At 32.5% G+C, this 12098-nt stretch overlaps 1 protein-coding gene across 1 annotated transcript; it reads right to left on the bottom strand.

Moving 5' to 3' along the window:
• Nucleotides 1-627: 627 nt before the first annotated feature.
• LOC108205278 (uncharacterized) lies at nt 628-9381 on the bottom strand. The gene is made up of 4 exons (XM_017375169.2): nt 8599-9381; nt 8050-8139; nt 7808-7875; nt 628-938 (listed from the first exon to the last, which is right to left on the bottom strand). Exons 1-4 carry the CDS (start codon nt 9208-9210, stop codon nt 803-805), a joined length of 906 nt encoding a protein of 301 aa, XP_017230658.1. The 5' UTR covers nt 9211-9381; the 3' UTR covers nt 628-802.
• Between the last annotated feature and the right edge of the window lie 2717 nt (nt 9382-12098).

The raw sequence follows: 12098 nt of genomic DNA, 5'->3' as shown, positions 1-12098 counted from the left end.
ATAAAAAATTTATATCCTGTCATTCAAGATTCTCCCAGATCTAATATTTAATTTTTATACAACTCGTAATTTTTTTCCCTCAGGAAACAAATGAAGAAGAAAGCCATGTTGCTTCGTATTCCACTTCAAAGAATATTAGTGGTCCATTCACTTGGACAAAATAAAACAAGAGAGAATTGAATAAACTTTGTATTATGAATTAAGGTGATTGAAATATTTTATAATTGTCGTCGATCATTTATTCTTATTAATTAAATAAAAGATTTAACCAATATATTTTAAAAATAATGTTCCTTCTCCTCTTCATAATATTTTTCTGAAATTTTTGTCAAATTAAACTATTCATACTTATTCACATTTTTCATATTATTTTAATAATTATTCATCCATTTATCTTACCATCCCATTTCATAAAAGAGAACAATTCTCCCAAAATTCAATTTCACTCATCTTGAACTTATTTGAACAATATTATTTTATAATTCAAGAATTTTCCATGGAAGCAAAAAACAAAGGCAGCCGTTATGCTTCTTATTCCCAGAACGTTGAGTTGTTTGGGTAAGACGGGAAAATTATAATTTTATACCACTTCGAAAGAGCAATATTCCCGTAAAACAATGTCCAAAATTTCTCGAATAAGCCGGTAACATATTATAAATTTGTCATCCACATTTTATTGGAAAAATATGGAGACTTCCCAGTCATCCAAACTACAGTGAAAAAAAACAAAAAAGACAACAAAAATATAGAACAACAAAAGTTAAAACAACAAATTAACACAACAAGAGATTACAAAACAGTACTAAGCATCCTTCGATTTGGCATAAAGGGAAGCAAGAATTTTCTTGAGCTCCGCATTGTAATTATCCGCCTTCTCCTGCTGAACCACATGACCCCCATCCTTGATGTATACCAATGTTGTATCCCCTCCCAGTTGCCTGCATTTTCTAAATTATCATTATCTATTTTCTATTGCTCACTTGTTTACCAGCAAGATGAAATCTCAAATGAAGATTCATTTTAGGGGCCGTTTGGGTGAGCTTAAAACAAGTGCTTCTTGATTAAAATAAATAAGTGGAGTAGAAGTTAGAAGCAAGATAAGATTTATAAGTGATTAAAGTGTTTGGGAAATAAGTAGAAGTCTTGAAACAAAAGTTAGCATTCCTAACTTTTTATAAGTGCTTCTTGACTTATTACACAAACGGTACGAATAAGTGCTCCTAACTTATAGACGTTAAACAAACACCCGTATATATCTGATTCGAAATTACAGTATGTTGTACATATTCGTCTCCAAAGCGGAGAGCAAAGAATCTGTTACTTTTCAACTTATTTTTTCTATTTCCCTGGTACCATTCCTTGTATTCTTAACTTTATTTTACTTCAGTCTCTTTCAAAAGTTAGAGATACATGCATATGGTAACAAGCCACCAAGCTTCTGCTTATTAATTCCTCTAAAATATTTCTAGTTACCAATTTATTGGAATAAATTATTAAAATCATGTTAATAAAAGCGACTCTGAATCCTGAAAACTATCAATTGTGTATTTATTTAACTAATGCATTTTCATTTTACTGTTTAACTCATTAAAATAAATTTCATCTCCTACAAACCAAACCTCCAAGTTTGTGAATTAACAAAATCATACGTCGGTTCAGCTATATGATAGTTGAGGCATTACGAAGATAGGTGAGAGCTGATAGTTGAGGCATTATGAAGATAGATGAGAGCTGATATTTGAAAATAAATTGTATTTCGGATTTTCTATTCGCGTGCAGACGGATTGCAAAGTCTGGTACGGAGATCGTACGTGGATGATCACTCGTGCAATTCAGATTATTATACACCCCAATTGAGTGAAATATTTTATAAAAAGAAATATCCAGATGATTGGACTGTTTTGAAAATGAGGCAATTTTTGTGACAGAAAGTGAAGCTTTGATAAAAAAAATGTCGTGAAAAAAGAAAATTTAATTAAAGTTTTTGGGGAAAAAAGGTATTTATGAAACGGTTCATCTAGCGTGTGCTCATGAACACATGCTGAATACCCAATTTTTAAAGTTTTAATTTGTTTTGATTGACTTACTTCTTAATAATGATGAACCACCTTACATATGAGAAACTATACCAATGACAAAAGGTTAAATGTATAATATTTTGTACATAGCATGTGTCTATAGACACATACTAGATAAATCATTTATTAAACAAATGGTTGATACATTGCTTTTTTAATGATCCGTAACTTTAGAACTTCCATTTAGATTTTGGTATCTTTGACCTATAACCAGAATTTTTTTATAGTTACTTGTTGAGCTTTTGTAGCTCATTCCAATATTTAACTCTAACCATGACATCTGAGCAAGTGAAGATGGTCAAACGGGTTAAATGGTATTTAGGTCTCTCAACTCGATACTAACTTTCAGTTGGATCATCCAACTCAAAAGGCTATCAGTCAACTCATTATTCTCTTAACAAATTTCAAAAGGCCACTTGCCGTTATTGACGTTAATGGATGGAAAACTGAGTGAGCAATCTAACGTGGCGTTGACCTAACCTAAGGATTACACCTGACCCGACCCGGTTGATATAACTAATTAATCTCCTTCCTCAGTTTATGCAAACTCTCGGTTAGGGTTCATAGCAAGCTCCCCTGCCCTCCGCCACCCCTACTGAAGGTGGTGGTTTCGTCTACTTTTACCACATCGTACTCATACATAGCTATATACCCACAAACTCCTTTCCATCTCTTCTTAAACATTTCGCCCTTCGCACCTGTTCTTCCACTCTAGTCGCCGACATCACCGAGACGGTGAGACTTCAATACAAACCGCGCAAACAATACACACCCACCACACTATCATCCACCTTTCCGCCTCCTATTTTCTTTATTTCTCTCCCTCGTACCATATCTCCCTCTGATTCCGATGCCGCGGTGGATTCCCCCGATGTCGATTGTCGACAAATGCACCCACGCAACCCAAACTCATCGGCATCCAATGAAATATACGGAAACTCATCAACAACATCACGAAACAACGCAAATTCGTCCTAAATTCTGCAATACCTAATCGAGTTTGAACCAACTCTGAAGCTAGGTTTACAATTCAAAATCGATTTCTATTATTGAGGTCTAGGTTTTCACTATCGGGATTATAGGGGGTGGGTTATGGGTCGGGTTTGCAGCTGGAAGATTAATTATTGACGTGGCAGGTGATATGTCACCTAATATGACAACAATAGACGGAGTCCTGTCTATTGTCAATGCCATTAATGGTTGTGAAACTTTTATCGTGTATGACGATTAGATTGAATATTATTATTTGATTTGTGACCTCATTGAAAACTTTTTAAGTTGGATGACCCAACTGAAAGTTAATATCGAGTTGAGTGACGTAAATGTCATTCATGGTCAATCTTAGGTGCACGGATCTGCACGGGTCGTTAGACTGTCTATATCATCCTCTCTATTTCGTTAGTTTTGCTATATCAATTTAAGTAGAATACAATTTTAGATATTCAGTTAGGAGTAATCCATATTAATTTAGATCATTGGTATCAGCACCTTTGGGATGTTTTGTATGATTCCAAGCCAAGATTATGATTATCACTATTTGTTAAAGATTCCTAATAAGTTAATATTATATATTTTTGATTAGTAGTTGTAACTTGTTTCATTTCATTATTCGAATTTTTGTGGTGTAAAGGGATTGAGTATTTATATTATTAAACCTACATTATGTATGTTAACAATGAGTAGTGACTTTCCAGCCTTAGACCCTAAATTAGTAGAGCGTCGCAAAAATCCATTCAATATCAAGGGGTCGCTTCTAACAAAAGTTTATCACTTTTAAATTTTTCCACCGCAACATGCATTTCGTGAAAAGTCTTTACACAACAAGAATATTGTAAGTAAATTCAGAAATAAAATTAAAATATAAGAAAAATCAATTTCATGATAGTAACATAAAAACTATCCCAAAAATATTTTGTCAGACTATAATACTTCTTGCATACTATTTATAATTTTAGTTTTCACATGCCAGCCACTATTCTCGCCTTACAAATTGGGGCGTCGAAGATGTCCCGTTGATGTAGAATTAGTCAATTACATTGATGATGACAAATTTGATCTTTGTTTTAAATTTAAATTTAATCGTTGATAAAGGATATCCCAATGATGGGTTTATCTCTATTGTCCCACGAAATCCGGGTTCGACTCTGATTCATCCCGAAAAGTATTAGAGCACATACTCATTTGTAAGGCATATAAGCCTAGATTGTCAAAAAAAAGAAAAAAGAAACAACTCAGAATTGAAAGTTTTTTTTCGAATTTCGATTTCTTTTGCACATTCTTCAATAGTGTATGTAGGTGGTTATCTCTCAATCATTTCCCTGATTACTCATGTTGGTGTTCAACTTTCCCACTCTACCCACGTGCATTCAATCTTTCCTTAACTACCCGCTTTTTACATTGTATGTTTGAAAATGTTTAAAAAGCCTGGGCAACAACCTATTCTATACATAAAGCATGCTGCGATGGTACATATCTGTCCGGACAAAGATGCAAATAAGCCACTGGAGTTTAAACAATTTATATGTATGGTGAAATTAAATTAAAATATTTCATTTTTAATATATTTATATCATTAGAAGTATCATAAATTATATATTAATAAATACCTTATAAATAATAATAATATGACCAATTTATATTTATAAACTAATAAAATAAATAATTTATTCCTTCAAAAAATAAAATAAATAATTTAAATACTTTTTCTGAGTTATCAAATCAACTATTTACAAAATAATACATACTGTATAATGTGCGTGTTTATTTCATAGAAGCATAAGCGGCTTCTGGCTTCTACTTTTTTGACCCGTTTGTGTAGATAAGCAGAAACACTTTTAAGAAGCTGAAAATGCTAACTTCTCTCTCACAGCTTTTATTTCTAACTTTGCGATGCATTGTCTACCCAAAATCAATACTGAATTGTCAAATCAACTGTTTGACTCATTTATCAATTCAACTATTCACACTTTATGTCTTGTCAAACTTGCTAAATTATGATCTAGTTGCTCGGCTATATATAACTTGCAATATGAGGTGAAATATACCAAGGTGATCAGGTTTGTTTTTCTTAGCATTTTTTGAATTCATATATTTTAATTTATTTACATGTTCAAATAAATATTACTTAATAATTTATTATTATTATAATTAATTAAGTAAATATAGAATTAATTTAATAAAGATAATAAACTTAAGTGATCTATATGTAAAATGTATGTGTGCATGCTTGTTGGTTCATTAATTTTTGTGGGTACAACTGAGGACTGGGGTCCACTTTATCATTTTATTATTCTTGAAGAAGTAATAGGCGAATATTTAGGAAGAAATGAATGGACTTGGACACATGGGGAACCAACGGAACATTGGGTAGTCTGGGAAAGATTCGTTATCTCTGAATAATATGAAACTTTAAATTTACGCATACTTCTTCTGTCCTAAAATAAGTGTCCCTTTGACTTGTTGCACGTAATTCAAGATGTAAAAAAAGACAAAATTCTACATAGTATTTTTTAAATTTTTTTTCTGAATAAAAATTTGGATGTTAAACTTTTATTTAGAAAAGGATAATTTAAAAAATAATATGTAGAATTATGTTTTTTTGCACCTCAAATTACATGAAAAAAGTCAAATCGACACTTATTTTGGAACGGAGAAAGTAAACATACTCCCGCTATTTCTTACCATTTTGATTTCGCTACCGACACACACTTTAATGTGTCTATAAAATATAGTTCTATAATTTTTTCTAAAATTTTCTTCTTTTTATAAGATTTAATGCATTAAAGTGCGTTCCACGTTCACGTCCCCAATTAATGTCCTAAACTAAAATGTCTTAAATCGATGTTCTAACGTAGAATTTGATACATTTGATATAAATAAATACTCGGGAAATCAAAATGGTAAGAAATAGCGGGACATTGGTAAGAAACATAATTCTAATAAATTATGTTTTTAACGGGCTACTTTACCCTCGTGACCCCTCAAAAATTATGTATTACTAGCTTATAACCTGTGCAACGCACGGGCGGTTATAATATTTCTTATTTTATTGTATATATTTCAAATTTAACTAATTTTATTTTGAAAATAAAATTATGATTAAATAAAAAATTATTTAACAGCTGAATAAATTCTTAATAGTTAAGTCTGTCAAATAGCTAATTAAAAATTATGTCGAACATATATATTTTAATGAGGATGTTAAAATATATTTTTTTATATGTTATAATTTAAGAACACCTATAAACCCAGATATATATCAACCATTCAATATTTCGTTATTAATGATTAATAATATCGTATATAATAGATTATAAGTTAAAGAGACGCGTAAGTCCAAATATCGACCCATCATACTGATCTAATTTACAATATTTTAGTCTAATAGAAAATAAAGAAAATATTATAATATGTTATAAATTAAAGAGGTCTGCGGGTCGAATACAAACCGGCTTGCCAAACTCGACCGACCGACGAACTGAACTTTTCCTATTTCGGCTTTAGTGATATAATAATATAAGTATAGTATAGATTTATAATATTACTTTTAAAATGAGACCATTAGAGTATTTAAAAATAATGTTAATGTATTTTAATTGCAAACCAGTTATTTATTAATAATCGCTCGTGTTAATTGTTGAAGATCTGTCTTTTTAAGTTAGAAAATCTGAAAAAGATAATGTGTTTTAGTTAGAAAGATAATTACTATGTTGCTCTATGTTATTTTAGAAGATTAAGTTATTTTAGTTAGAAAATATAAAAAAGATAATATATATTAGTTAAAAAGAATAATTGGTTAAAAAGATAATGTGTTTTAGTTAGAAAGGGTAATTGTCATGTTGTCTAAAATTATTTTTAGAAAATCGAGTTTTTTTAGCTAGGAAAATATAAAAAAGATAATAGTTTTAGTTTTTTTTTTTGAAACCAAGATAATAGTTTTAGTTAAAAAGAATGATTGATTATATAAATAGGCCCATAACTCGGCCCAAGTGCCAACCGACCAAACTTTTGATGTTTCGGTTTTAATAGTATAATATAGATATTTTGAAATTATTTCTAAACACACACACGATGTAAAAAAAATTAAAATAGTTTTCAAAATATGTATCCAGATTTAAAATCTGAAAATTTAATTTTTTTTTACATAAACGATGTAACTTATTTAAAATTTTAAAATAAATACATATTTTAAATTTTATTTTAAATCATTGTGTGAGTTCAGAAATAATTTCAAAATATAATACATAAACTTTGAGGGGTCACGGGGGTAAAGTAACTGTTAGTTTCTGATATACACATTGTTACGTCTCAAACAGTTAAAGTTAACTGTTTGATTTGGACGGAATAGTGACTAGGGGTTACAACTTGCACAGGAATGTTAAGTGTAAGGTGCATATTCCCGCGTTTTAAAGTTCAGATACTACTCCCTCCGTCCCATTTTAACTGCTTTTGACTTTTTTACACGTATTTTAAGGTGTTAAAAAAATCACATCTAAACATAATTATTGTTTATAAAATTTATATCAAATAAAAGTTTAGAATCTAAACTTTTATTTGATATAAGAATTAAATCTTTTTATTGAGCGTAGATACTATTTTTTTACACCTCAATATACGTGTCAAAAAGTCAAACATCAGTTAAAATGGGACAGAAAGAGTAAATTGCTTTTGGAGCAAAATTAGGGGTTACAAAATGTAATTAACTCTATATTTATACACGAGATACGTACCTTTTGGTGTCTTCAGCAGTGAGGGAAGTAAAAATCTTGTCATCGTCTCCCCATATCAAGTGAACTTTCTGCAACACCACACATTACAATTTTTACATATCGAACTTTTTGTCGATTACACATATCACATACGTTTCAGATTCTGGATTCAATTGAATAAACATATAATTCAATTCAAATTTCAGTTAAATCGAGGATAACAAAAAAAATTCAACATTTCAAATAAAAACAAAGAAACTGACCTGGCTTAAACTAATGGGCTTCACTTCATCATCAGGAACGACCCATGCCTTTGCTAATTCAGCTCTCTCCTTTCTGTTGTTATAGAACTCCTGCACTCAACCAAACAGGGAATTAACGAGGCGTTTGTATTGAGGTCAGCAAGGATTTGTAATTCTCATTCCATACAACAAAATCATTGACTAAATATTAAGATATATAAACTCCGGTTTCCTTTTAACCGAATTAATTAATCACAAAAATTAAACAATTACTACTTCTGTTTTAAAATATTGGTCGTTTTATTTTCAGGCACACACTTTCAAGTAATTTGACTGTATAGTCAAAATTATTATTTTTGAAATTTTTTTTAAAAATAAAAATATATGATTAATATTTTAATTCAAACAAAAAAATAAAAAATTCCTGACCAATAAAAAAGAAAAAAACAAAGGAATTTTTTAAATATAACAATTTTAACTAAACCATCAAAGGATTTAAAATTGTGTGCCAAAAAACTTCCAAAATAGAAAGAATAAAAATAAAATTGTAGCAAAAATCTACAGAATTACCTTTAGAAAATCCTTGGCCACAAAACCAGGCATACTCACAGGTCCATGATTACAGATGGTGAGAAAAGACATCAACCCTTCAACCGTCGTCGGCAACAAAAATTCCGGCAAGCTAGGAAACCCATACTTCTCCACAACAGCTCGACTCAACGACTCATTAAACTCAATTATGGTGTCGCTAGCCACTACGAACTCAACCAGCTCGGGGCACAACTCTGCCATCTTGAACCCTATTGATGCGCCATAACTGAGTCCCACAACAGTGCACTTTTTGACACCGATTTTCTTCAACGCCGCGGCTATGACCTCCGCTTGAAACGCCGTTGACCTCCCTGGCTTGTCGGTGATGGATTCGCCGAAGAAGAGGAGGTCCGGCACGTAGACTGCGTAGTTGCTGGAGATTGCCATGACTTGGGACAACCAGTTGAGGATGCCATCAGCGCCGAAGCCATGCAGGAATACGATATTCGGTTTGGATTCGGATTTGGATTTGGACGGAGCCCAGATCTTTATTTGGGTTCCGGGTTCGGTTTCGATTATTTGCGGAGATAATCCGTAAAACTTCATCAGGAGGCGGATCACTGGCCTCAGGATTGCGAAAACTTTAACCATCTTCTGCTTTTTTTTCTGGACTGTCCCGAACTTGAATATGATATCGTTCAATCACAACTTATAACAAACTAGAATATATTTTGTTAGTAATTACAGTATAATTTTTTGTTAGTCATTTGACTTCCGCACATTTACACATGGAACCCGCCAGCTGCTTCCTTTTTTTTTAATATTTGGACAGGCTGTGTTAGGAGACTTTTTCATGAACGTGGGCGGTCAATGTTGGCGTCCCAGCTGAAGCTTCTGATTTCTTACGAATTGGTTGTCGATGAAGTAAACGTATCCGAGAGTTTCTAACGGATAGCATCGTGAAGGAAGCGACTTCACTTGATATTTGAATATCTATTATTATTAGTAATAATTTTGCCCAAACCGCATCACATCTAACCGCACCGTGAAACGTGAATTTTAATTTTCGTGACTTGATCATTGCGGTTTGGATTTTTTACAAATCTCGCGGTGCGGTGCGGGTTACGATTTGATATATTGCTGGTGCGGTTCAAACCGCACCGCACAGCAATATTATATATACCTAAATATTAATCCAATATTAATCTTAAAAACAATTAAATTAATATGTTGGAAAGTTTGAATACCCTCATGGACCGCATATAAAGGCTAAAACGAATTACACACTGTCATACAATTAATCTCATGACCGCATAGAAAGATTAATTGACTTTGTAAAGATATCAATCACATAACATATTAGGATGATCGAATACCCTAGTTAGTTCAAGTATCTTAACAAGCATTAACGGGTCATAACATATCTCGAAAACTCATAACTGTATACCCGTCGTAAGGTTTACGTTTTCAAAACAACCCTCTAAGAATAGAGGTTTAGGCAATCATAGTTAACATAAAACAAATAGAATTCTTGAAGAGATTATGATACGATGAGGTAGAAAAATTATCCCTATGTTGTTGAACTTGCAATCACCAAGTAGAAGTTCCTTCTCTCCTTCTTGGTGGCTCCCCCTCAGTAACACATATGTAATATTCTATCTAATTATACATAATACTAAAGTGTTCTAATTCCCATAGGAATATAGACATACCAAAACTGGATAAATTTCCAGAAGTCAAAATTCGTAGTTGACTTTAACCTCTGTTCCCGGGCTGTTCAATTGGTTTTTGATACTCGGACCCATCTAGAATGATGAAAATTAAATTATCTTTGCGTGGGCTGTTGAATTGCCCACATCCGACTTCTACAACTCAAGATATGACCCAAACAATATTCCTTACATTGTCAACAAATCCGATTTTTCTTCTAATTTTTTCCAAATCCTTTCCAATTTAGAATTCCTTCCCTCCTAGGATAAAAAAAATTAAATATAATTAATACATATCCAGTTAAATATAATTCATAATTAATATGGGAATAATAATCATCTAAAGTATACAGAAAAATATACTCTATCAGTTGTAAATTATTTAATATTTTATTTTGAATTTCAGTTGTAGAATATTTTGTACGAGTTTAATTTACTCAAATCCGATTCTATTCTAAAATTTCGTGTTATACTATATAATAAGAGAAAAGTGCACTTTATGTACCTGAACTTTAACCATTACAGCACTTTCAATACTGCACACTTCAAAATCTTACACCCGATGTACTGTACTTTTAATTTTTATGCAGTTAGTGTACTACCGTCAAATTTTCGCTGACGCCGTGAGATTAATTTGTAATTAGCAGGGTAATTAACTTTGTAACAGCTATTTTGCAGCTCTATAAAGTGTTTCCCGAACCCATCCCTTTTCACAGACATCCCACTGAACAAATCCTAAATCTCTCTCTCTCTCTCTATACCTCAAATCTTCTTCACTCTCTATCGCTTCTTTGTACGAGATGGCCGCAACAAACAGCAGCAACGCCAATTCTGGAGACTCTCGTGAGATTCCAGATCTCGATTTGTGTTTCTGTGACTTGCGTGTTGTTGAGAGATATTGTTGGTTTGAGGAAAATGCAGGTAGGAAGAAGGTTGTGTGCCCCAAGGGGTGGAAGGGTTGTGCATACTCCAGGTGGATCGAGCCACCGCACGAGGAGCGTTCAGTGGCTGTTATTCAGAAGGTGTTGAAAGAGCTGAACGACAACAAAATCAGGCACTCTCTGCAGGTGAGTCGGATTCATGGAAAAGACGCCAAAAAAATCAGGCATATGAAGGCTATGATTCAAGCTGTGCACACTGATGATGATGATTCTGGCGAGGAGTAGGCCATTGTTTAATGTTTGGTTTGTTCTGTTAACAATTTTGCAACAAGGATGTGGTGTGATGTAGTAGTTTTGTGTAGGTTGTAGTTGCATTTGATGTTTAGTTTGGTTTTCATTGTCTGGTTTGTTGGTGTAATGTTTCACTTGTTTGTAATGCAATTTCAGTTTATCCATCCAACTCCATAATCTACCATTCGAAATAAAAATATTTCAAATGACTCACAGCAAAGTAAAGCAAACTAGGAAGTGTAAATAACACAAACTGAAAACAAAGCAAAGATTTCCATAACTTCAAATTGTACCAAATAGTTACATCCAACTGACTTGCCACAAAGTTTACGACAAAGACATAAGTTCACAGCAAAAGAGTAAGTTATGGTTTACATCCCACCAAAATATACTTCCCAAATTCATTATACCACAGTTAAGAAGACAGACTGAAAACAAAGCAAAGATTTAGACATCATATTTTCCAAGCTGCTTTCTCAGTAAATTTATTCCTGTTATCTTGCCTTGCTTTCTTTGCTGCTTCTAGCTTCCTCAGACTTGTAACTGGTGCATTCCTGCCATCTCCAAAGTCCTCTGGTTGTATTCCTAGAGGTGTGTTCCTTGTAGTTGTGGCCTTTTTTGGCCTAAATACTCCACCTTGACTGCCTTCTCCAATTGT

Source organism: Daucus carota, chromosome 1 (assembly GCF_001625215.2).
Source record: "Daucus carota subsp. sativus chromosome 1, DH1 v3.0, whole genome shotgun sequence".
NCBI lineage: Eukaryota > Viridiplantae > Streptophyta > Magnoliopsida > Apiales > Apiaceae > Daucus > Daucus carota.
This window is presented reverse-complemented; position numbering and strand designations above follow the sequence as displayed.

What these genes read in the sequence shown, in the direction of transcription:
- LOC108205278 (XM_017375169.2), bottom strand. Translation starts at nt 9,210, where the DNA reads ATGGTTAAAGTTTTCGCAATCCTGAGGCCAGTGATCCGCCTCCTGATG. An exon ending in TGGCCAAGGATTTTCTAAAG is followed by an intron (nt 8,140 to 8,598) that starts GTAATTCTGTAG and finishes GGTTGAGTGCAG; the next exon opens with GAGTTCTATAACAACAGAAA. An exon ending in ACTGCTGAAGACACCAAAAG is followed by an intron (nt 939 to 7,807) that starts GTACGTATCTCG and finishes TAGAAAATGCAG; the next exon opens with GCAACTGGGAGGGGATACAA.